This window comes from Sprattus sprattus (assembly GCF_963457725.1).
Source record: "Sprattus sprattus genome assembly, chromosome: 16".
Classification (NCBI taxonomy): Eukaryota; Metazoa; Chordata; class Actinopteri; order Clupeiformes; family Clupeidae; genus Sprattus; species Sprattus sprattus.
The window spans coordinates 31,377,979-31,401,155 of record NC_137914.1 but is presented as its reverse complement, the minus strand read 5'-3'; the positions used below and the strand labels follow the sequence as shown (position 1 = coordinate 31,401,155).

The following is a 23,177-nucleotide window of genomic DNA, read 5'->3' as shown; positions in this document are numbered from 1 at the left end:
ATTTTACACATTTCATATGATATGCATAGACACATACACAGACACACACGATTACGGGCATGGGAATTGAACCGTAAACCTTCCTATTACTAAACGAGATCGCTACCTACTGTCCTAACACTGTCTGATTATGATTGTGTCACTTTAACAGGTTTATCACAGTGTGAGACAGCCAACAAACTTAGTCTTTTTTTCCGAGGGTTTGAGGAAAAGCATATTGTAGCAATCTCAGTCACTACGCATTGAGGGTTTTCCGTAATGATTACTTTTTAAATTAACATCCATGGCACATCACGGACGTGCGGGCAGGGAGGCAGAATAACTAGCCAAACTAAGAATGATGAAATAAAATAAATATGAATGCTTCTTTACTGATCTGTGCTATAAATGTAATGTCTGCATGATTCCAATACAATGCATACATAGGAAGGTGACCAAGTGTCTAGCTTTAACATATTGAGCTTTCCATAGGCCTTCAAAGATGCTGCAACAGAACGAAGAGCTCATCGGTCAAATTGTCTGATTGGAATTTCTTTAAAAATCCCGTCTCGCAAGCAGAATCTGGATTTGACAACAATTCTAATATTTAGGCCTATAAAGCAAACGTGCACTGCCCTTATTATGTTTTAAAGGAACAGCCTAATCTGCCGTTAGAAAGTTATTTAACAACACGCATATGCTGCATTTTAAATAAAGCGCAAACCCTCGGTTTCAAACGAGGAGCGAACTGAGTGAGAAGGATCCAACATGGCCAGGCAGACTAGCCTTAAAAGCTTTTTTTCAGAGGCCAACTGAACTGAACAACAGTGATGAGGGTAAACCTTCTGACGAGGATGAACCTGTCCTGTAATACCTGCAGTGTTGCGCGTTTCCTTTTATTATAGGCCTACTGCGCGCCGAAGAGCCGCGAGCGGTATTGCAGACAGAGATTTTGAAAAATTATAGCACTCGCAGCATATTGAAAATTGGAGCTTTGAACTTAGTTCAAAATTTTGAATTATGAACAATGAACTGAGCAAGTTCATGTAGAAAGTGAACTTTCCAAACACTGAATACCTGACTCATTGAACAGAGCAATGACCATGTTGCGGCGCTCATTTTAACGCCACAGCAGGTTGCGCTTAAAGGCCACTTATTGACGCGCATCAGACATAAATGTTTTTGTTTCCCATTGCAAACTTAGGAAAATAAACATGTTGCATTCTGAACTACCTGATTATGTTATTATTTAAGCTATGCAGGCGGTCAGTTTTCTTCAATAGGCTAATTTAGAAGCAGAAATAGGTTAGATATTTGGCCGGCTTTTCATTAAAATGTCGGTCAAATGAAAAAAAAAATTCTGGTTCAGAGAGGACCATCAGAGGACGTCAAGGGGACGTTTTGGAAGGACCAAATGCGAATGTCCCGCAGAGGACCACATGTAAAGGTTACGGGGACGTTTTTAAAGGACTTCCTGGGGACTTATGCTGAGTGACCAAATTATAACGTTCCTTAATAGTCCGTTTTAAGGCTGATGCGAACGTCACGCAGAGGACCTGCAGGTAAAGGTTACGGGACGTTTTTAAAGGACGTCCTGGGGACATGTGCTGAGTGACCAAATTATAACGTTCCTTAATAGTCCGTTTTAAGGCTCATGCGAACGTCACGCAGAGGACCTGCAGGTAAAGGTTACGGGGACGTTTTTAAATGACGTCCTGGGTACTGTGCTGAGTGACCAAATTCTAACGTTCCTTAATAGTCCGTTTTAAGGCTCATGCGAACGTCACGCAGAGGACCTGCAGGTAAAGGTTACGGGGACGTTTTTAAAGGACGTCCTGGGGACATGTGGTGATCAAATTATAACGTTCCTTAATAGTCCGTTTTAAGGCTCATGCGAACGTCGCGCAGAGGACCTGCAGGTAAAGGTTACGGGGACGTTTTTAAATGACTTCCTGGGGACGTGTGCTGAGTGACCAAATTATAACGTTCCTTAATAGTCAGTTTTAAGGCTCATGCGAACGTCACGCAGAGGACCTGCAGGTAAAGGTTATGGGGACGTTTTTAAATGACGTCCTGGGGACGTGTGCTGAGTGACCAAATTATAACGTTCCTTAATAGTCCGTTTTAAGGCTCATGCGAACGTCACGCAGAGGACCTGCAGGTAAAGGTTACGGGGACGTTTTTAAATGACGTCCTGGGTACTGTGCTGAGTGACCAAATTCTAACGTTCCTTAATAGTCCGTTTTAAGGCTCATGCGAACGTCACGCAGAGGACCTGCAGGTAAAGGTTACGGGGACGTTTTTAAAGGACGTCCTGGGGACATGTGCTGATCAAATTATAACGTTCCTTAATAGTCCGTTTTAAGGCTCATGCGAACGTCGCGCAGAGGACCTGCAGGTAAAGGTTACGGGGACGTTTTTAAATGACTTCCTGGGGACGTGTGCTGAGTGACCAAATTATAACGTTCCTTAATAGTCAGTTTTAAGGCTCATGCGAACGTCACGCAGAGGACCTGCAGGTAAAGGTTATGGGGACGTTTTTAAATGACGTCCTGGGGACGTGTGCTGAGTGACCAAATTATAACGTTCCTTAATAGTCCGTTTTAAGGCTCATGCGAACGTCACGCAGAGGACCTGCAGGTAAAGGTTACGGGGACGTTTTTAAATGACGTCCTGGGTACGTGTGCTGAGTGACCAAATTATAACGTTCCTTAATAGTCTGTTTTAAGGCTGATGCGTACGTCACGCAGAGGACCTGCAGGTAAAGGTTACGGGGACGTTTTTAAGGCGAGACATGGCAGGTGAATAGGGTAAAAAATTTAAATACAAGGGATCACCATGAAACTTTACCAGTTGACTACATACATCATTACAAGAAAAAAATGTATTACAAGTTTTTGAATTTTGCATATTTAATTATGCTAATTAGGCTGGATCTCATTTAATATGCACGTTTTTGCATATATTTCAGGTACATGAATCTTAAACTGTGATAAAGCCAGGACCAAAATTCTTTTTTTATTTTGTTTATATATCAAATGACAAAAAATACTCAGATGGATTTTAGGATATCTGCTTTTATGACCTGGGAAATCAAAATATACTATCCGTGGCCTTAAAAACCCTATTTTCGCCATGATTTCCAGGTAAAATTACCCATAAATCTGGCCAGGAACAATTTATAAATAAATCCATCTGTAGATGTCTTCATAACAATGCTATATGTGAAACTGGGAAGTGTGGTGTACCTAGGTTCTACATAGGCTGAGAAATGTGTACCTAAAAATGAAAAAACACTCATTTTGAGAAAACCGCATTTAAAGACAACACGTGGGGCACTGAGCGAATCACGTTAGCAGAAAAGCGCCGTCAGCCAATGAATCCCTTCAGTAAGTCAGGATTGGTTGCTGAAAAGAAAGGAAATGCCCATATTTGGATTACACAGCCTTCTGATCGAGGCTCATAGCGTTAAAGTCATTCCAGACATGACAGATGTCGTGTAAAAAGACGAAACGCTGAACGTGGTTCAAGGGAGAATTCTTGGTAAAGTTAGGAGAAAATGGATGCCGCGGCTGAACTAAATGCAGTGAAACAGACACTTAAATGTGTAATTTTGACGTTTTCTTTATGGTAGTATGAAAGATAACAAGTTAAAGAGGCAAACTAGCCCAAAATCTCAAATTTGACCAGGGCATGAAAAAATCGATATTTCACCTGCCGTGTCTCGCCTTAAATGACGTCCTGGGGAGGTGTGCTGACAGACCAAATTATAAGGTTCTCTAAAAGTCCGATTTAAGACTCATGCGAACGTCACAGAAGGACCAAACGTAGACTTGCTACGAACGTCAAAAACGTTCTGGTAACGTCCTCTAGCGAACGTTGTGGCGGGGACCAATTGGGGACGATTGGGGACCTTGCGAATGTCCTGTTAACGTCCTGGGGACGTTCCCTGTTTGCGGGGTATGTTTTTAATATGTTTATCTTAATAAAAAAAACACAGGATTGACTACCAATATGCCCCGCAGAAAAAGGTGGAATGGTCATTCAGACCGACTAAATAGTAAAGGGAAATGTTTAATTCCACAGCGCTGAGTTAAAATGTGTAGGAATTGATCAGCCTGTGACTTTTTTTTTTAATCTTTTAACTCGTGATTTTTTACGTCGGCTTTCCAACCATACGCCAACGCTTGCTGCTGCGGAAGCCGAGGTTGGCATGAGGGCGGCCCAACGTTGGAATTCCACCGCCAACCTTTCCAACCAGTCACCAACCAATGCCGCAGTTGGGCCAACGTGTGCTTGCTATCTGGGACAGGACTGTTGCATTCTGCTGATAACGGAGACCTTGCTCAACTCATCCATTCCAGATACGGCTATCGAGCTAGCAGGATGCACAGCTCATCGCCAGGACAGAAACAGTCACTCCGGTAAGAGCAGAGGAGGGGGGCTATGCATTTATGTCAACAACAACTGGTGTACCAACGCCACGACCATCGATAGCCACTGCTCTCTTTTATTTAACTGTTAAATGCAGACCCACGTACCTCCCATGTTTACTGTTGTTATGGTGACTGCTGTGTATATACCACCGGAAGCTAATGCCAACTTAGCCCCTTAGTCTTAGTAGAGTGCTTCGAGCGGCTAGTTAAATCCTTCATCTGCTCCTCACTGTCTCCCTCCCTGGACCCTATGCAGTTTGCATACCAGTCCAATAGGTCTACTGACGATGCCATCGCCCTGACTATGCACACCGCCCTCGCCCACCTGGACAAAGGGAATACATACGTAAGAATGCTTTTCATTGACTATAGTTCCGCATTCAACACCATCATCCCATCCAGACTCATCGCCAAGCTCATAGACCTGGGACTAAGCACCTCCCTATGCAGGTGGATCTTTGACTTTCTGACGGGGAGGCCACAGGTGGTGAGAATCGGTGACCGCACCTCATCCACAGTAATCACCAACACAGGCACCCCCCAGGGCTGTGTGCTCAGCCCCCTCCTGTTCTCCTTGTTCACGCATGACTGTGCGTCTACGCACAGTTCAAATCTCATCGTGAAGTTTGCTGACGACACAACCATTGTGGGCCTCATCACTGACAACGATGAGGCAGCCTACAGAGAGGAGATTGATACCCTGACAACATGGTGTCAGGTTAATAACCTCTCTCTTAACATCAATAAAACAAAAGAGATGATTGTGGATTATAGGAGACGGCAGGAGGAAGAGCATGCGCCCCTATACATCAATAGATCTGTAGTGGAAAAGGTCAGTTGCTTCAGGTTCCTTGGGGTGAACATCAGCGATGATCTCACCTGGTCTGTTCACGCGAACAAGGTGGTGAAAGCGGCCCGGAAACGCCTTTTCTTTCTCAGGAGACTGAAGAAGTTTGGTATGGAATCAGTCATCCTCACTAACTTTTATAGGTGTACTATAGAGAGCATCCTGACTGGTTGCATCACAGTGTGGTACGGGAGCTGCACAGCCAAGGACCGTAAGGCCCTACGCAGTGTGGTCAGGTCTGCGGAGTTTATCATAGGCAGGGAGCTCCCAGCCCTGCAGGACATCTTCCATACACGATGCATCAGGAAAGCTGGCAGGATCCTTAAAGACTGCTACCATCCATCCTATAAACTTTTTTCCCCTTTGCCATCTGGTAGGCGTTACCGAAGTATTCGATCTCGCACCCGTAGATTGGAGAGCAGTTTCTTTCCCAGGGCCATCAGGCTTTTAAATGGACAGTGATAGAGTTTGATACACATTTGATTTGTCTTTAGGTTAGTATAGGTATATTAGGTTAGTTTAGGTTACTATATGTGTATTATATGTTTAGCAGATGGTATTGTATATTTATATTTATTTTGTATATTTATTATATGTGGAATTTATGTTCAGAGTACTTATATGTTATGTTATGTTATTTTATGTTATGCTATGGTAGGTTGTTGTACGGTGTCTTGTCCCAAGAATTTCAATGCCCAGTCTGACTCTGTTTTTCTGTGTATATGACAAATAAATACTTGAACTTGAACTTGAACTTAGTCACTTTTACAATGCCATCAGTCTTAATCAGAACACCTATCCAGAGGCAGTACATGTGATAGCAGGCGACTTCAACCATGCTGATTTGAAGGTAGTGCTCCCTAAGTTCCACCAACACATAAAATGTGCTACCAGGGGAGATAAAGCCTACTCAAAATCAAGCATGGTTACAGGGCTACACAGCTACCCCATCTTGGCTTGTCTGATCACATGTCCCTGCTACTCTTACCGGCATACACCCCCCTTAGAAGGTAGCATAGGCTATATCACAATCAAGTTGTACCAACTGCACCCGATCTCCTGCTTATTTAGACCCCAAGAAAAAAACATTGTTATAATTTTCATATTTGAAAAGACACCCATTAATAGGACAGGTGGGTGATTCTCCGAATCCGGTGCCTTTTGTGTCCCACAGGTTTACGTCAAAGATTTTCATACAAAATAAACCACAAAATGCATTTTGAAACAAGACATGGAAAGATCCATGTGTCTTTGCATTGTAACACACAAACATATTTTTTAAATTATGTTTTGAAAAAAAATATGGGTTGCTGAAGTATCGTGGTCAGCCAAATGAGCATGTCCCCACTAACCAAAGTTACTTTTTCATTGAATGTAAAACAAATAAAAATAGCCAGCAACAGCAAGATTTTTCTGCTAATATAATCATTTGCCGGTCTACTTTAACCTAAACAAAAGAAATATGAGAAAAATACATGAATTATTTATAAATTTGCACTATTTAATCATGTCCCCTAGTTTTGTTCAACCCCGTAACAGCATACCAATCCCCCCCCCCCCCCCTTTTTAAATAATGGTTCAGTCCAACTTCCTCAGCACCCAGGAAGTGACATCACACAAGTCTTTTCCCGCTCACAACGTAAAGAGAGGTAAGTGTGTGCATACTTTCTTACCTATATTTGATTGTTTTTATCATCAGACTGACATCGTCAAGCTCAACCTTTCAACACTGTTACATGCATAACTGATATATACTATTATTTGGGGGAAAGCAAACAATTGTCTTGGGAAAATATATAATTTTTTTGTTTCCCTCATGCCATAGCTGCTCCATAACCTCTAGCTAATGTGGACTTGTGGCTACATTAAGCTAAAATCTTCAACCCCGTAACATTCAACCCCGTAACAAAAAACACTGTTACGGGGTTGAATCATTGTTACAGGGTTGAAGGTTGGACTGTTCTTAGGCCAGCCAGCCAGCCAGCTCTATATCTGTTAATTCACGTTCATTACTTTCAGATGGCTAAATCAAATGCTGAGAGGCAAAGGGAATACAGGGCGAGAAGAAACGGCGATTCAGAGAGAAGGGAAAACTACCTAAGGAAAGAGAGAGAGAGATGGAAAAGAGATACAGATGCAGGGGAAAAGAAAGCAATCAGTGACCTGAGTGAGAGAGGTCAAAGACGTAAGCGTAAGGATTGGCGGAAGCAGTGGCGGTGCGTCAATACAGGGCGCTGGGGCGCCGCCCACCCTACAATTTTGAGATGGAAAAAAAAAAAAAAAAAAAACATCAAAAAACACTTAAATGTGACCAAATAGAATATATTGCCATTCGTTATCACTGAGAGAGAAGCCACGCCTCCCTGTGGGCGCCGGCCAAGTGGGAGCCAAAAAAAGGGGCAGGAACATTTGAGCAAAGACAGCTTCTCATTGGCGGATGACAGTTCGAGCCATGGGCGCACTTACTTGCGCCCCCAGCCAATGAAAGGGTTTCTTATATATCATGCTGACAGGACTGTCCGATCAGAGACGTTTTGTTATTCCCTCACATCAGATTTAAATATCACATATCTACGGAAGAATCATAGCCAGCAGAGCAGAAACTTTTAATCTGAGAGTATGGCGACTGAAAACTCAGTTGTATCTATTCGTGGAACACCTTTCAATCGACGATCAGATGTCGATAAGAAGAAACTAAAACACAGGGAACGTCCGGATTAAAAAAATTAACAGACAACCACTGATCGCGGGAGGACCTTTACTTCTCCAGCCTGAATGCTAACCAGAGCTGATAGTGAGTAATGCGTTTTCAAGTTACAGTTTTTTGATAGCTGTTATTGGATAGTGTTGAGCACTGTCTGTGTTCTTGAAATAAAGCTTTGTTTTTTTGAATATTGTACGAAAGACTCCGTTAGTAATGGCGTGACGTGTGTAGCTCCCTCAGTTAAGATTAACAGTTATATCGATACATTTCATTCCTAGCCAATTCAGTGGCAGTAATAGTTAAATTGTTAAACATACTGAGTGCCTAGTTTTCCAATCATCATTGTTTCAATTCGTATGTGAGGCATTGTGTGCGTACCTGATGAAAGTTAGTGTGTTTCATGAAGTTAGTATAGTGGGATTACATTGCTATTAGCAGCGATTTGCGATTAGCATAATAAATGGCATAATAGTAGCCATTAGCATGTTATCTTATACAGTACCTTGCGTAAGTATTCACCCCCTTGGATGTTTTACCCTTTTATGGCTTTTATAAATCAGTCATGGTCAATATAAGTTGGCTTTTTGGACAAAAAAATTCACAAAATAGCTCTCTTTAATGTCAAAGTGAAAATATATTTCTACACAGTTATGTAAATTAAATACAAATATGTAATGAAAATAAGTGCTTGCATAAGTATTCACCCCCTTTATCACCCCCTTTGTATAGACTGACCTAATTCAACAGAGGTCCAGCCAATTGGTGCTAGAAGTCTCACAATTTGTGTAATGGGGGTCAGTGTGCAGTGAATGTGTCTCAAGTGATTGTAGTATAACGACACCTGTGTCTGGAAGGTCCATTCACTGGTCAGTATTCAGTAATCAGTATTACTGGCTATTGTTAAACCATTAAGACCCAAGATCACTCTAAGCAACTCAGAGAAAAGGTTGTTGAAAAGTATAAGTCAGGGGAAGGATACAACAAAATGTCCAAGGCACTAAACATCCCCTGGAATTCTGTTAAATCCATCATCAAGAAATGGATGGATTGTGGCACATGTGTAAATCTGCCGTCCTCACAAACTGAGGGGCCATTCAAGAAGGAGACTAGTAAGATAGGCCACCAATAGACCTATGACTAATCTGAAGAAGTTTCAAGCTTCAGCAGTTGAGATTGGAGAAACTCTGCATACCACCACTGTTGCCTTGGTTCTTCACCAATCTAAGCTTTATGGAAGAGAGCCACTGTTGAAAAAAAGGATCGACTACAGTTCGCCAAAAGGCATGTGGAAGTCTCCATGGTCAAGTGGAAGAAGGTTCTGTGGTTTGATGAGACCAAAGTGGAGCATTTTTTCAACAGTGGCTCTCTTCAATGAAGCTTTGATTGGTGAAGAACCAAGGCAACAGTGGTGGTATGCAGAGTCTCTCCCATACCAGCTGCTGAAGCTTGAAACTTCTTCAGAGTAGTCATAGGTGTCTTGGTGGCCTCTCTTACTAGTTTCCTTCTTTCATGGTCACTCAGTTTGTAAGGACGGCCTGATCTAGGCAGATTTACACATGTGCCATATTCCTTCCATTTCTTGATGATGGATTGAACAGAATTTCAGGGGATGTTAAGTGCCTTGGACATTTTTTTGTATCCTTCCCCTGACCTGTACTTTTCAATAACCTTTTCTCTGAGTTTCTTAGGGTGATCTGTGGTCTTCATGTTGTAACAGTAGCCAGGAATACTGATTACTGAATACTGACCAGTGAATAGACCTTCCAGACACAGGTGTCGTTATACTACAATCACTTGAGACACATTTACTGCACACTGATCCCCATATCACTAATTGTGAGACTTCTAGCACCAATTGGCTGGACCTCTGTTGAATTAGGTCAGTCTATATAAAGGGGGTGATAAAGGGGGTGAATACTTATGCAATCACTTATTTTCATTACATATTTGTATTTAATTTACATGACTGTGTAGAAATATATTTTCACTTTGACATTAAAGAGAGCTATTTTGTGATTTTTTTTGTCCAAAAAGCCAACTTATATTGACCATGACTGATTTATAAAAGCCATAAAAGGGTAAAACATCCAAGGGGGTGAATACTTACGCAAGGTACTGTAGGTGATCTTATATTGACTTATGTGATAAGGATGAGTTCATACAGCTCATACTGTAAATATAATACGAATGAGACCTATGTTGCTTAGTGTAATGTCCACTATTATATGTGTCTTAATAATATTGGTGTGTAATTGTTATAGTGTAACAATCATTCATATTGATGTAATCCAGTGCAGTGCGGATTGGTCCCTATTCCCATTGCAGACCACACCCATATGTACCATCTCATGCAGTGCCATGTAGTGAAAGCAGAAATATGCAGTCTTTTAACCTCAGTAACAAATGGTTTACTCAAAACCTGTTTTCTTCTCATTGTGGAGTGCTATTTAAACCGCGCCGCCGAACTGCGCCCCCCCTCAAAAAAATGTCACCAGCCGCCACTGGGCGGAAGGCTAAAGACAGACAGAAAAGGAGAGCTGAGATTGAAAACAGTGGGGCTACCTCTCTAACCCCTCCACAAAGTCCCGACAGTGAGATTCAAGATGCAGTGCAAGCCAGACCAGGGTCCTCACGGTGAGGGAAATATGTGGTTAGAAATAGTGCCTTGTTGTAATTATGATAGCTTGTTCAAACCAGGTAATTCAACACCTTCCCAGTTCCGATCCAGTTGTGTGTGTGTGTGTGTGAGTGGGGGGGTGGGGGGGACTCGAGAGTGGTGGGGTGTATAAAGTCAAGGGGTAGACTACATACTTCATGTAATATTGACATACAAACAGACAGACGGACAACACACACATACACATAGAAAGCCATGGTGGTCAATTATTGCACCCTATAATGTCCTAGTCACTAGGACCTAGTGTATCTAATTGCTATGTCACTACTAATGTAATCTGTAAAACTAACGATCCCCTTTCCATGTGTTTCATCTTAGTCATTCAGCAGGCAAGAAGGCATCCAGAAAAACAAGAGACAAACTGCGCAAAGAAAACGAAGAACTAAAGGGAAACTCAAACATCAGAAGAAGCAGAAAGAAAAATACAAGAAAAGACTCCAGCGAGCAACCAAGAATAAAGACTCTCCCAGGTGCAAAGTCCGTCAGTTGCTGAAGAATTGTACTGTGAACAGCAAGGTGAGGAGAACTTTACTGCACCACGAAGCCTTAATTTCGGTCATTAGGTGGAAATACAAGAATGCGCGAAAGGAACAAGGAAAGAAAACGGTTTCTGAAGTTGTTGTTGGGAAGATTGTTAAAAAATACAGGCTGCAGAGGTGGTCTGAGACCGCACTAGGCTTCTCAAAGAAACGCAGAACCTTGAGTGAGAGAAAAGCATACAACAGGTACACTGATAAATCTCTGGTGAGCAAGGTGAGGGCATTCTTCTCAAGAGATGATGCAAGTCGGATGACGACAGGGAAAAAGCAAACAATAACAAAGAAAAAAATGAAAATGCAAAAACGATTCCTTGTAGACACGATGAAAATCCTCCACAGGAAGTTTCTGGCAGAAAACAACACCAGCCACATTTCCTACGCCTCATTTTGCCGGCTGCGACCCTTTTGGGTTGTCCACCCCTCCCTTTCAGACCGTGACACATGCCAGGGCAGGTTACATGAAAACCTAGGCTTTCTGGCTGACAATCTTTGTCAGCTTAAAGTTATTGGAACTTCAAATTTAGAGAGCCTCACAGAACTTGTCTGCTGTGACATTGGCAGCAAGACCTGCATGTATGGAGAATGTGAAGACTGCAAGAGCAGAAATGTTACCCTCTCAAACTCATATGATGGTGCACAGAAGGTGACCTATATGCAGTGGGCCACAGAAGACAAAGCAAAATCAAATGATGAAGAGAGCTCGGTCGCAAAAATAACATTAAAACAAACCATTGAGAGCAGTCAAGAGGAGCTTGTAGAGAGGTTCCATATACACCTCACTAAGTTTAAGGGTGGCTTTACACGACAACGCTCCCGGGTGAAAACGACAAAATATTTTATCAGATGTGCCTTTCGTTTAGATGGCGACAGCGTTTTGGGGATTTAAAAACGCAAAAAAATGAACCCACCCTCCAGAGTGGAAATCTTAAAAACGCTCCACCGTTGCGTTCCCGTCTAAAGGGTTGAAAACGCAAAAGTGTGCTCTGAGCTGCTCACGCTGGCTATCCTCGCATACGCGTTGACATCATATCCATGTGCATACAGCCAAACAACAACAAACATGTCAGATTATTTCCATTACTCGGAGATTCAAGCTGCCTTGATATCTATCCAGGAGTCATTTCAGCAAATAAGCCGAGTAATCACAGATAAAACAGAACAGAGAAGGCGCATTAATTACACTAGGTCTCGTAGCTAGACTGTTCTATCCCTTGTAGCCTACGTCGCTTTGGCCAAAGGCCTCTGCTAAATGACTAAATGTAAATGTACACGAACACTGCAAATGTAAGTGAATGAATACATAAATAAGCTCCCAATCGCGTTAAAATAGCCATAGTGGAATAGAATGGACACATATACATCCTGCAGTACCTCCACGTGTACACCGGTTAAGTTCAATTTCACACACTTTTGCGTCACCGTCTGCATGCAGATTTCCACCCAAAGACTCTCGTCTAAACGCGAAATTAAAAGTGGGAACGCAACGCCACTTTTGCGGTTTGTGTTCAGATCGTTGACGTGTAAAGCTAGCCTAAGAGGCATCTCTTCAATATCAGGCAACAGTATGCCTATTACCGCGGACTGCGCAGCTGCATGGCCAATGATGAATGCCTGGTCCACATTGACTTCTCTGAGAACTTTTCTTGTAAGTACAGTCTAATATCAAAAATATAACATTTTATTTTCATTTGCTTTGTTTGTTCCACTTTGTTTCCTTATTATATACTATCTCATTATGTATACCACTGCCATTCATATGCACATATTCTGCACTTTCTGCTTATTTGCACTTCCTGTTAGATACTAAACTGCATTTCGTTATTTAGTCTTGTGAAACGCCGTGTCAAATACATTCAACTTGCTCATTCAAAATAACGTTAATTCATTTTGTAGTCATGGCTGGGGTAGGCTATATACGTATTTCCACAGGACAAAAAGGTGTTCTTTTGCGTTCGCTATTATCCGAGGTTTTTGGAAGAAAAACATCGGTTGTTTGTACTCTTTAGAACAGTTCTAAAGACTGTAATCACTTGTGTTCTTCTCGTAGTATAGTATTTTTCCCTGCGTTTGTTTAGGAGAACTGCTTTCCTTTCCGATCAAGCGAGTGGTGCGTCAAGGGGGTGCATCTTCTGACGGGGGTGCTGAATCGAGTACAACACCGGTTCAATAAAATATCCGCTTGGTGAACGTTCTATTTCGGCACGGCAGAATTTCCGCGTCTGGTGTAGCCGTAGCGTTATAAGGCCCTGAGAAATCACTTTCAACCAATTTTAACCTCCCTCTGGTCAAAACCATGTGAGAATGTAAAACCTTTAGGAGTGACTCTTGATGCAGATCTTAATTTTCAAAAGCATATATCTAACATTACCAAGACAGCCTTTTACCACCTTAGAAATATTTCTAAAGTCCGTTGCTTCCTGTCTTTACAGGATTCTGAAAAATTAGCTTCATGCATTGATCTCAAGTCGGTTAGATTACTGCAACGCACTCTATGCTGGTCTAACAAAACAGATGTTAAATAAACTTCAACTTATCCAAAATGCAGCTGCTAGAATAGTCACTAGAACTTCAAAATTAAATCATATCACCCCTGTTCTTAAACCACTTCACTGGCTCCCTGTACAACAAAGAATTGAGTTTCAAATACTCCTTCTTGTGTATAAATCATTAAACCGTCTTGCCCCACCCTATATTTCCGATCTGGTTTCTTTTTTATGGTCCATCGCGTTGCCTAAGGTCCTCCAATTAATATCTTCTCACGACCCCAAGAATTAACACCAATGCTGCACACGATGCCTTTAGCTACTGTGCCCCAACCCTCTGGAATAGCCTACCTCTGGAGTTAAGGTCATCACACTCAGTGGTCTCTTTTAAAAAGGGAATTAAAACGTCTTTATTTTCTACAGCCTTATCATGACTATAGGTCTTTTTGTTTTTAACACTTCATTGTATTTTTTTTATTTTATTGTTTTTATTTCATGTATATACATTAATATATATATATATATATACATATATATATAGTATAATAATAATAATAATAATACATTTTATTTATATGGCGCCTTTCAAGAGACCCAAGGTCGCCTTACAACATTGAAAAAATTAAAAATACATTGAATTATAAAAATACATTGAAAAAAATACATTGAATTATACATTATACGGCAACAACTTTACAGGTTATAGGCCTGCTTAAACAGGTGCGTTTTGATTAGTTTTTTAAAAAGAGCGATTGAGTAAGGGTCAATGTTCCTGATGTCAGGGGGAAGGGAGTTCCAGAGGTGAGGGGCAGAGCGGCTGAAGGCTCTGGATCCCATGGTGGACAGATGGGCTTGGGGGACGGTCAGGGTGATGGAGGAAGCAGACCTGAGAGACCGGGTAGGGACATTGATGTGGAGGAGGTCAGAGAGGTATGGAGGGGCGAGGTTATGGATTGCCTTAAATGTGTGGAGGAGGATTTTGAAATGTATGCGGTGTTCAATGGGAAGCCAGTGGAGTTGATGCAGAACGGGGGTGATGTGATTGATGGATGGCGTCCTAGTGACGATACGGGCAGCAGCATTTTGTACCAGTTGGAGTTTATGGAGAAGTTTGACTGGGAGACCAAAGAGAAGGGAATTGCAGTAGTCCAGGCGGGAAGTGACAAGGGAGTGAACCAGGATTGTGTTGGGAGTGAGTGAGGGGCGGAGGCGGTTAGGGATGGGAACCGAAACCCGGTTCTTGTTTAGAACCGGTTCCTAATGAGCCGAATCTTTGGAATCGTTAGCCAAATTCAAAACCGGGTCTGTAAACGGACCTCTGTGCCGTTTGCGCATGCGCGAACTCTTTAAAAAATCAGACCGCAGCAGAAATGGCAACTAGACAGAAGCGATCTAAAGTGTGGTTTTATTTCACTCGAACAAATGCAAACATGGTCACTTGTAACGTCTGTAAAACATGTATTTCGTCAAAGGGAGGAGGTACATCTACTATGAATAAGCACTTGAGCACACAACATGGTATTAAATTACAAGATTGTCATGTTTTTGACTAACTAACGACGGCGCTTCATCCCTAACTTACCAAGGTAAACTCCTCAAAATGTTTTATCATAACGGTGTTACTCGTGTGTTATCAGCAAACGTTTGCGTTGTCGTGTTAACCATAACTAAACTTAGCATTTAATTGCTTAACAGAATGGGCGATGTTGGACATTGTTATATAACGTAGGCTAGCTTAGCTGTAGAATCTTCTATTTTCAGCCGTTGGCTTGAGGCAGAGGCAGTGCTTGCCTCCCATCTGTTGGTTCTAGAAAGTTTGCTGATAACACACGAGTAACACCGTTATGATAAAACATTTTGAGGACTTTACCTTGGCTTGGTAAGTCAGGGATGAAACGCAAAAGACGCCGTTAATAATATTTGCCTAGCAACGCGTGTAGCTCCCTAGATATGGATACGTTTCTCTTTCAATTCAGTGGCAGCAATAGTTACGTTTTAAATATACTGAGTGCCTAGTTTGCGAATCATCTTTGTTCAAATACGTATGTGAGGCATTGTGTGCATGATACAAGTAAGTATGTTTCAGTACGTTATTGTGTTTGTAGTGGGTTCTACATTGCTATTAGAAGCGTTAAGCATAATAGTTCGCAAGCCATACAACCAAGCAACCTACAAGAAAATATACAGTCCTTCAGTTTACTCAATAACAAGGGCTTCATGTCAGATCAGACAATTCAACGATTTTGTTAGTGCCATTTTATTGCCAGAATTAGTTTATCTCAAGAGTGCAATGAGGGAGGGGTTTAGATTGGACTAACTTAAACTAAACCTGGATGCATTGTAATGTTCCAACAATTATGAGACATTTCCTGAGGTATATCTGCTCTGGAAAAGAAAGATCAGTAGGTAGCAGAGGAAGGGTTGTATAGGGGTTGTTTGCTATTTCACTCATTCACTCATACACTCATCTATACAGTATAGATGAGTGAATGAGTGAAATAGCAATCAACAGTGCTCTGCAATGTCAATGTATAGCTTTAGAGTTGACACTCACCACATATGCATTTAAATATTGTTGTTTTATATTTAGTGGCAAGAATGTCTGTTTTTTAAAACAAGTTTTTGGTTATTTATGTAAACATTCTGTTTATGGTGTGTGCAGCATTCTAGAAATTTATATAAAAGAACATTAATGTAAAAAATCCGTTTGTGCTCTTTTTTCACCCCTTACCCGATAAGAATCGATAAGAGAATCGATAAGGAATCGAATCGATAAGCAGGAATCGATAAGGAACCGGAATCGTTAAAATCGTAAAGGTTCTCATCCCTAGAGGCGGTTGATATTGCGGATGTGAAAGTAGGCAGATCGAATGGTGTTGTTGATGTGGGTATGGAATGATAGGGTGCTGTCAAGGACAACACCCAGGCTTTTAACCTGAGGAGAGGGGGTAACCAAGGAGTTATCTATGGTGAGGGTGAAACTGGGGTGTTTGGTGAGGGTGTGTTTGGAGCCAATGAGAACTGCCTCAGTTTTTTCACTGTTAAGCTTCAGGAAATTTGAAGAAAACCAGGATTTGATTTCCTGTAAACAGGCACAGAGGGAGGAGGGTGGGAAGGTGGAAGTGGGTTTGGTGGAAACGTAGAGCTGGGTGTCATCCGCATAACAGTGGAAATGAATATTGTATTTACGGAAAATCAGTCCAAGTGGGAGGAGGTATATGATGAATAGGATAGGGCCAAGGACAGAGCCCTGGGGAACACCAGTGAAGAGGGGGGATGGGTATATATACATATATATTTTGCTAAGTGTGTTTGTTTGTTTGTTTATTTTAGATTTTAGCACATTGTGTCTATGTACATCATATGAAATCTGCTATATAAATAAACTTGAACTTGAACTGGGATATCTTCCAGCACCAGGACCTGGAAGTAAACACCTCAGCTGTTCTGGGCTACATCAAACACTGTGTCGACACTGTCACGGTGGACAGGCGCATCCAGGTGTATCCTAACTAGAAGCCCTGGATGACAAAAGAAGTAAAAGTGCTGCTGAAGGAGTGGAGCAGCGCCTTCAGGTCTGGGGATGAGGCACAGTATAGGACTGCCAGAGCCAACCTGAGGAGGGGCATCAGGGAGGCCAAGACAGCATACAGGAGGATTGAGGACCACTTCAGCAGCAACAGCATACGGCAGGTGTGGCAAGGGGTCCAAAACATCACCAACTACAGGTCCAGCAACCTAACTGCAGCCGACGGTGAAGACTCACTGGCTGAGGGGCTCAACTGCTTCTTCACCCTCTTTGAGGTCGATACACAGGATGTGGCCAGGCCACTTCCACAAGACCCCTGCAGCCACACCCTCACAGTGTAGGCACAGGAGGTAAGGCGTGTTCTGCGGGCAGTGAACCCAAGAAAAGCTGCTGGACCAGACGGAGTGACTGGGAGGGTGCTGAGAGACTGTGCAGATCAACTGGCTGGTGAGTTCTCTAACATATTCAATCAGTCCCTATCCCAGTACTTGATTCTACCCTGCCTGAAGTCCTCCACAATCATTCCTCTACCGAAAAAGACCACTGCCAGCACCCCTAACAACTACCGACCAGTGGCACTGACACCTATCATTATGAAGTGTTTTGAGAAACTGGTCCGGAGTCACATCACAACAAGCCTGCCACCCTCTTTTGACTCCCACCAGTTTGTATAGAGAGCAAACATGGCTACAGAAGATGATATTGCCACGGCTCTCCACACCACTCTTACACACGTGGAACAGAGAGGGAACTGAGCCAGGCTGCTCTTTATAAACTTCAGCTCTGCTTTCAACACAATCATACCAAGCAGACTGGTCACCAAACTGATTGACTTAGGGCTTTCACAACAAATCTGCTTCTGGATCAAAAACTTCCTGACAGACCGCTCCCAGAGGGTTAGAGTAGGATGCCATCTCTCCTCAGCTCTCAGCATCAGCACCGGCTCCCCACAGGGCTGCGTGTTGAGCCCCCTACTCTACACCATCTATACCCATGACTGCACCCCCACCCACCCACCAATGCCATCATTAAGTTTGCAGATGATACAACTGTGGTGGGGCTCATCTCAGGAGGAGATGAGACTGCATACAGGGAGGAGGTGCAAAGGCTGTCGACATGGTGCACCTTAAACAATCTTGTCCTCAACAAGGGAAATCAAACAAAGACAAGATGGAGTCAGAGCCACATGGCTTTTCAAAACAAAAACAGAAAACACATGACAACGCAACATGATCAAAATGTAAACAAAAAGCCCATGTTGCTGGAAAAACAAGAACTCAAAAAGCACGGTTAGTAAAAATCGGCCACTTAACTATGCATATTCTCAGGTCCCTGAGGTGCAGAAGGGTGCACTTTGGCAAAAGCCTGGTACCTGCAGCCATTGATCCCCTAAACAGGACAACTCTCTGTGCAAACTATGAGCCCTGTTTTCTTGACGGATGTACTGCTGTAGTTAAATAAGTGCTTGAGACCCTTCATTTGATTCTGTTCAATAAAATGCACATGTATCTCATCTCTGTACAGACTTTAGACCAATTATTCAGTGTTTGAAATATCTCTATACTGTGTGAATGTACAGCATAAACTTTTTTACCAGTACAATTTTAAAATGTAGTCTACAGCAGGGGTCCCCAACCTTTTTTGCACCACGGACCGGTTTAATGTAGGCATTTTTTTCACGGACCGGCTTCAAGGTGTCATTTTACACGTCATCCATTCATATTGATGTGAATCAATCAATTGCACCCGTGATTGCACGCGAGTTTGATAGAATGAAGCCCGGTCTGCTCATACACAAAAGCTAACATTAACGTTAGGTGGAGTTAATTTGCGGCCAACACCATTGTATTACGAACGTTAAGTGCATGAAAAATACAACTCACCATAACTCTGAATCAGTGCTTGGTCTCCATGTGCCGAAGCAGTTTTAAAGTCTTCATTGGCTCGTTTGCTAGCTTGTCATATTAAACAGAGCGGACTTGGTGCGTGAGAATCACCTGTTGCGATAAACCCGTATTATATGACTCCTGGTATTGTCTGTTAAAAGAAGCTTTCTCTTTTGAAGGTCGTAGGCTCCTCTTTTGGCTCCTTAGTTGGCCTTTTCATCTTTGCAAAGAAGCTCTCCAAAGATGTTTTTGCTAGTTTGCGGGCTTATTTATTGAGTGACGCATCACTTGAACTTGACAAGCGTCTTGGCGTGACAAGAGGCACAGGCGAATGTGACGTCCGGGAAAATCAGCGCGTTTTTCAAAATAAAACACCTTTCAGACGCTAATAATTAATACAGCGGAATTTATATAAATTATTATTCTTTCTGTGCGGCCCGGTAACAAATGCCTCACGGACCGGTACAGGACTGCCAGTGCTTTTAACTTTCAGTGGTTCCAATTAGCCTACACACTGCCCCCTACAGGTTCACTACTGTTTGGACCCATTTTATACAACTAACAGTAAAGCTAATACAAAAAGACACTGGGGAAAGAGCAGTACTTCAGACCACTAAGCAGGTTTAAAGTGCTGATTAATGGTTACATTTCATCACGGTCACGTATTGACTAATAATACACAGTACAAAATCTTATATTTAATCCACACTACACAAAACCTTAATTGACACAGCAAATAAAGTTTAGCTATACGACCCTCCTATTACTCAAAGAGAGCAAAGGCAATGAGTTGATTCAACAATAACACACATTCACGCTCACATGTACACTGTCAACGCCAGGGAAGGTAACACACCTCAGAGCCTTACAAACCAAACACACTTTCCCTGAAGCAAATAAAGAAGCTCAGGAGTTTAATACAGAAAAACCCACAAGCTGATGCTGCTGATAATGATGATGATTGCCACTGCTGCCCGCATTTCGATTAGTGGTAAAAAAAATAAAAATTGCACAGCCTACTCCAATTTGTATCTGCATTATGCCCTAATGGCACTTCTCCAAAAGCATTAGCGGCCTGAAAATATCACCCGACCCGACCTGACCCGGCACAGCACGGCACGGCACGGCACGGCACGGCACGGCACGGCACGGCACGGCACGGCACGGCACGACAGCCCTTGTCCCTCTCTCTCCCGATCATCAAAGACAAGCCCCATATATCTATTACCCCATTAACAAATATGAAACAGGTGCGCTGCCTCGTCGCCCTCATAGCGGAATACGGCGGACGTCGTGACCGGTAAAACATCCCTCAACAAAACTTCACCTAATGCCACCAACTTACAATTGTTTACTTCAGAAGATGATCCTAAACAAATAGTGTATGACACATTGCAATAGGCAACTACAGTTTTCAGCCTAAAGTCTATGTAAAATAAGCATTACCTGATTTCACAGTCGAGGAAATCTGGAATGAACAGAAAAGGAACATTAGCTGCAACATGGTGACAGATGAATCCTCTGTTTCTTTCAGTTATTCGGAATATTATGCCTATAGTTTGTACTTCTCTCGCCAGCAGCAAGCTACTAATGGAATGTTCTTCCTCCAAATGGAAAAATACACCTTATCGCAGACCCGGAACTTCCCCTATTTGCAGTTTCTTGAACGCACTATCAATGTGAGCTGTGTTCCTTATTGGAATGCTTTGTTAGAAAAAATGCACCACATGAGCCAGATAGGCCTATTTCGTTTTGATATTTTGTTCTTGACATCTGCTGCCAAAACCAACTGAACAGGATTGCAGGTGTCAATAGCAAGGATTAAAGGTTATTCAATGTTGATTTCCAAAAAGGGTGTGAACTCTACTGTAAAAGTGTGTTTTAAAACAAAATTATACCATATTCGGTTAAGGTCTGTGGCACCTGCAATGCACCTTGACTTTATCCAGTTCATATTAGGCAATGTCAAAGGTCAATGCACTTTAAAGTAAAAAGAGTAGCATCCAAATGTCCAAATCATAATGATTATGGATGTTCCTCAACAACATTTATTTCAATTCTTTTCAGTCTAAAACCAGTAAGTCCAACTTTCTTTGCCTACTGGTAAATACCATAGGAGGAATTCTGCTGGTAGTATGACGCTGTGATCGTATGATAGTGCATGAAAACAACTTTCAAAATCAAAGCTGAGTAACCACAGTGGCATGCACCCAACTGGTTTTATCTTCTTTATGTTTCCTCTTCCAGTCTTAGTGCTGCAGGTAAGAGGTAGGTAAGGTAACCACACTAGAATTGTTTGTCATATATCCTCTATGTTTTTTTAATGTTACATTACATTTTAAATTTAAATCATACTTTACATTTTGCTCTTCATCATATGCCATTACAAGGGCATTACCATGCATTCTTTGGGGGGGACGTGCCCCCCCCCCCCCCCCCCTCCCCAATACTGAGAAAATACCAATCTTTCCCCCCCAATATACAGCAGAAAATATGTTAAATATATGTTCTCCTTTAATGAACCTTGTCAATGGATCGGTCTCTCCTTATGTGCTATTTATTTTCAATGTATTTCCGTTTGTTAAGAAAAACATAAGTGTGTGACTTCCCCCCCCCCCCCAATTGTACAGTTGTCGGAATATGTTTGAATCCACCTCAGGTCGTTCTGCGTGTCATGGTTACCTTACCTAACACTTTTTCGTAGTCGGTGGAGATCAAAGAAAGTAACGTTGGTGGAGAGGAGGTAGAGTAATGGAGAAATTAAGGTTACACGTTTTTTTCCAGACAACGTGTAGCCTCAGAAAATCAGAATATAAAATGACAGATCATAAACCAGGGGCTTTTTTTGTTGTTGAGATCGTCAAATTCACACCTTGCAACAGATTTAGTGAACTTATTTTGTTTAATTTTTAGAGTTAGAAATAAAATAGTCCCGAGTAGCACAGGACTCCCGCCTGTATGAGACTGTTGTGGTAAGTGCACGGATTTGTTTGGTCATGAGAGAGCCTCGTGAGCGTGCAGACAGACAGACAGACAATGATAACGTCTAGTAAACAGACTTGGAGCGACTGTCCCACCCAAGCTGGTGAAAGCTGCCATAACCAGCTGCTGGATTTAAAGGTAAAGCACATGAACTCTAAAATAGTAAAAGAAACTATATGGTTAAATCATCACGAGTTAATGGAAGATGTCGTTGCTCTCCTTTATCATGCCGGTTCATTGATCCTGTGGGTATGCTACCCTATTCAGTAGCTCCGCCAGCTATAACTAGCTAGTGAACTGTAGCATACAACGTTAACCTACTCACTGGAGCTGCAAATCCTTATCATGCTACAGTATAATTAGCACCTATCTCAGCTGATGTCTTCAAAATGTGTATTGTTATCAATGTGTTGATTTCTCATTAAAACCCACTAAAGGACACTATTTAAAAGGATATTTTCAAAACAAATCTTATGGGGGAGCATGCCCCCAGACCCCACTAGTTTTGCTGGGTAACAGGAAAAATAATAGGTTTTATCTAGGACCTTAGTCCCACCAAAATATGGGAACCTAGATTCGCCATGAAGGTTAGTCGCTGTTCTTCTGATAAAATGACAAGTGGTAACAAGACAAGCATGCTGAAAGCAGTGGCCAGACAGGGACATGCTCTGGACATGCGGGTGATCAGGTGTGAAATTTGAATGTGAGACTAGACAGCCTTACAAGATTAGTTTTAATCTAGGCCTACTATTCGCACATTTAGAACATAATATCTCTAAGAAATTACACTATTCCTTTAGATGTGAGTTAAAATGGTCAATGTAGTCTTCAAAACTATGTTCTAAATGTGCGAATATATAGAAGTGCAATGCACTTAAAAAAAAGTATTAATTTGGACCCCCCCCCAATGTCTATACCATGGTTATGGCCATAACATTGAAGCAATCACACAGCATCTGGTTTCTCTTCATTGCTTGCTGTTTATTGATTATTGAGTATACATGCTACAACACCTTGGCACTGATGCGGATGGCAGAAAGGCACAGGTATTATAAAGCTGGCACAGGACACAGGGTACACAGACATCATCACATCAGGAATGACTGAGGCATCAA

General features: G+C 42.1%; 1 protein-coding gene across 1 annotated transcript in view; it reads right to left on the bottom strand.

Moving 5' to 3' along the window:
* The window catches only part of LOC308376869 (IgG receptor FcRn large subunit p51-like), a gene marked incomplete at both ends in the record, with an annotated part of 29,005 nt that extends 8,421 nt beyond the window's left edge, over positions 1–20,584 (bottom strand). Inside the window, one exon of the mRNA XM_080853356.1 lies at positions 20,527–20,584. Within this exon, the coding sequence (XP_080709482.1) occupies positions 20,527–20,584 (58 nt within the window). The remainder of the gene's footprint in view (positions 1–20,526) is intronic.
* Between the last annotated feature and the right edge of the window lie 2,593 nt (positions 20,585–23,177).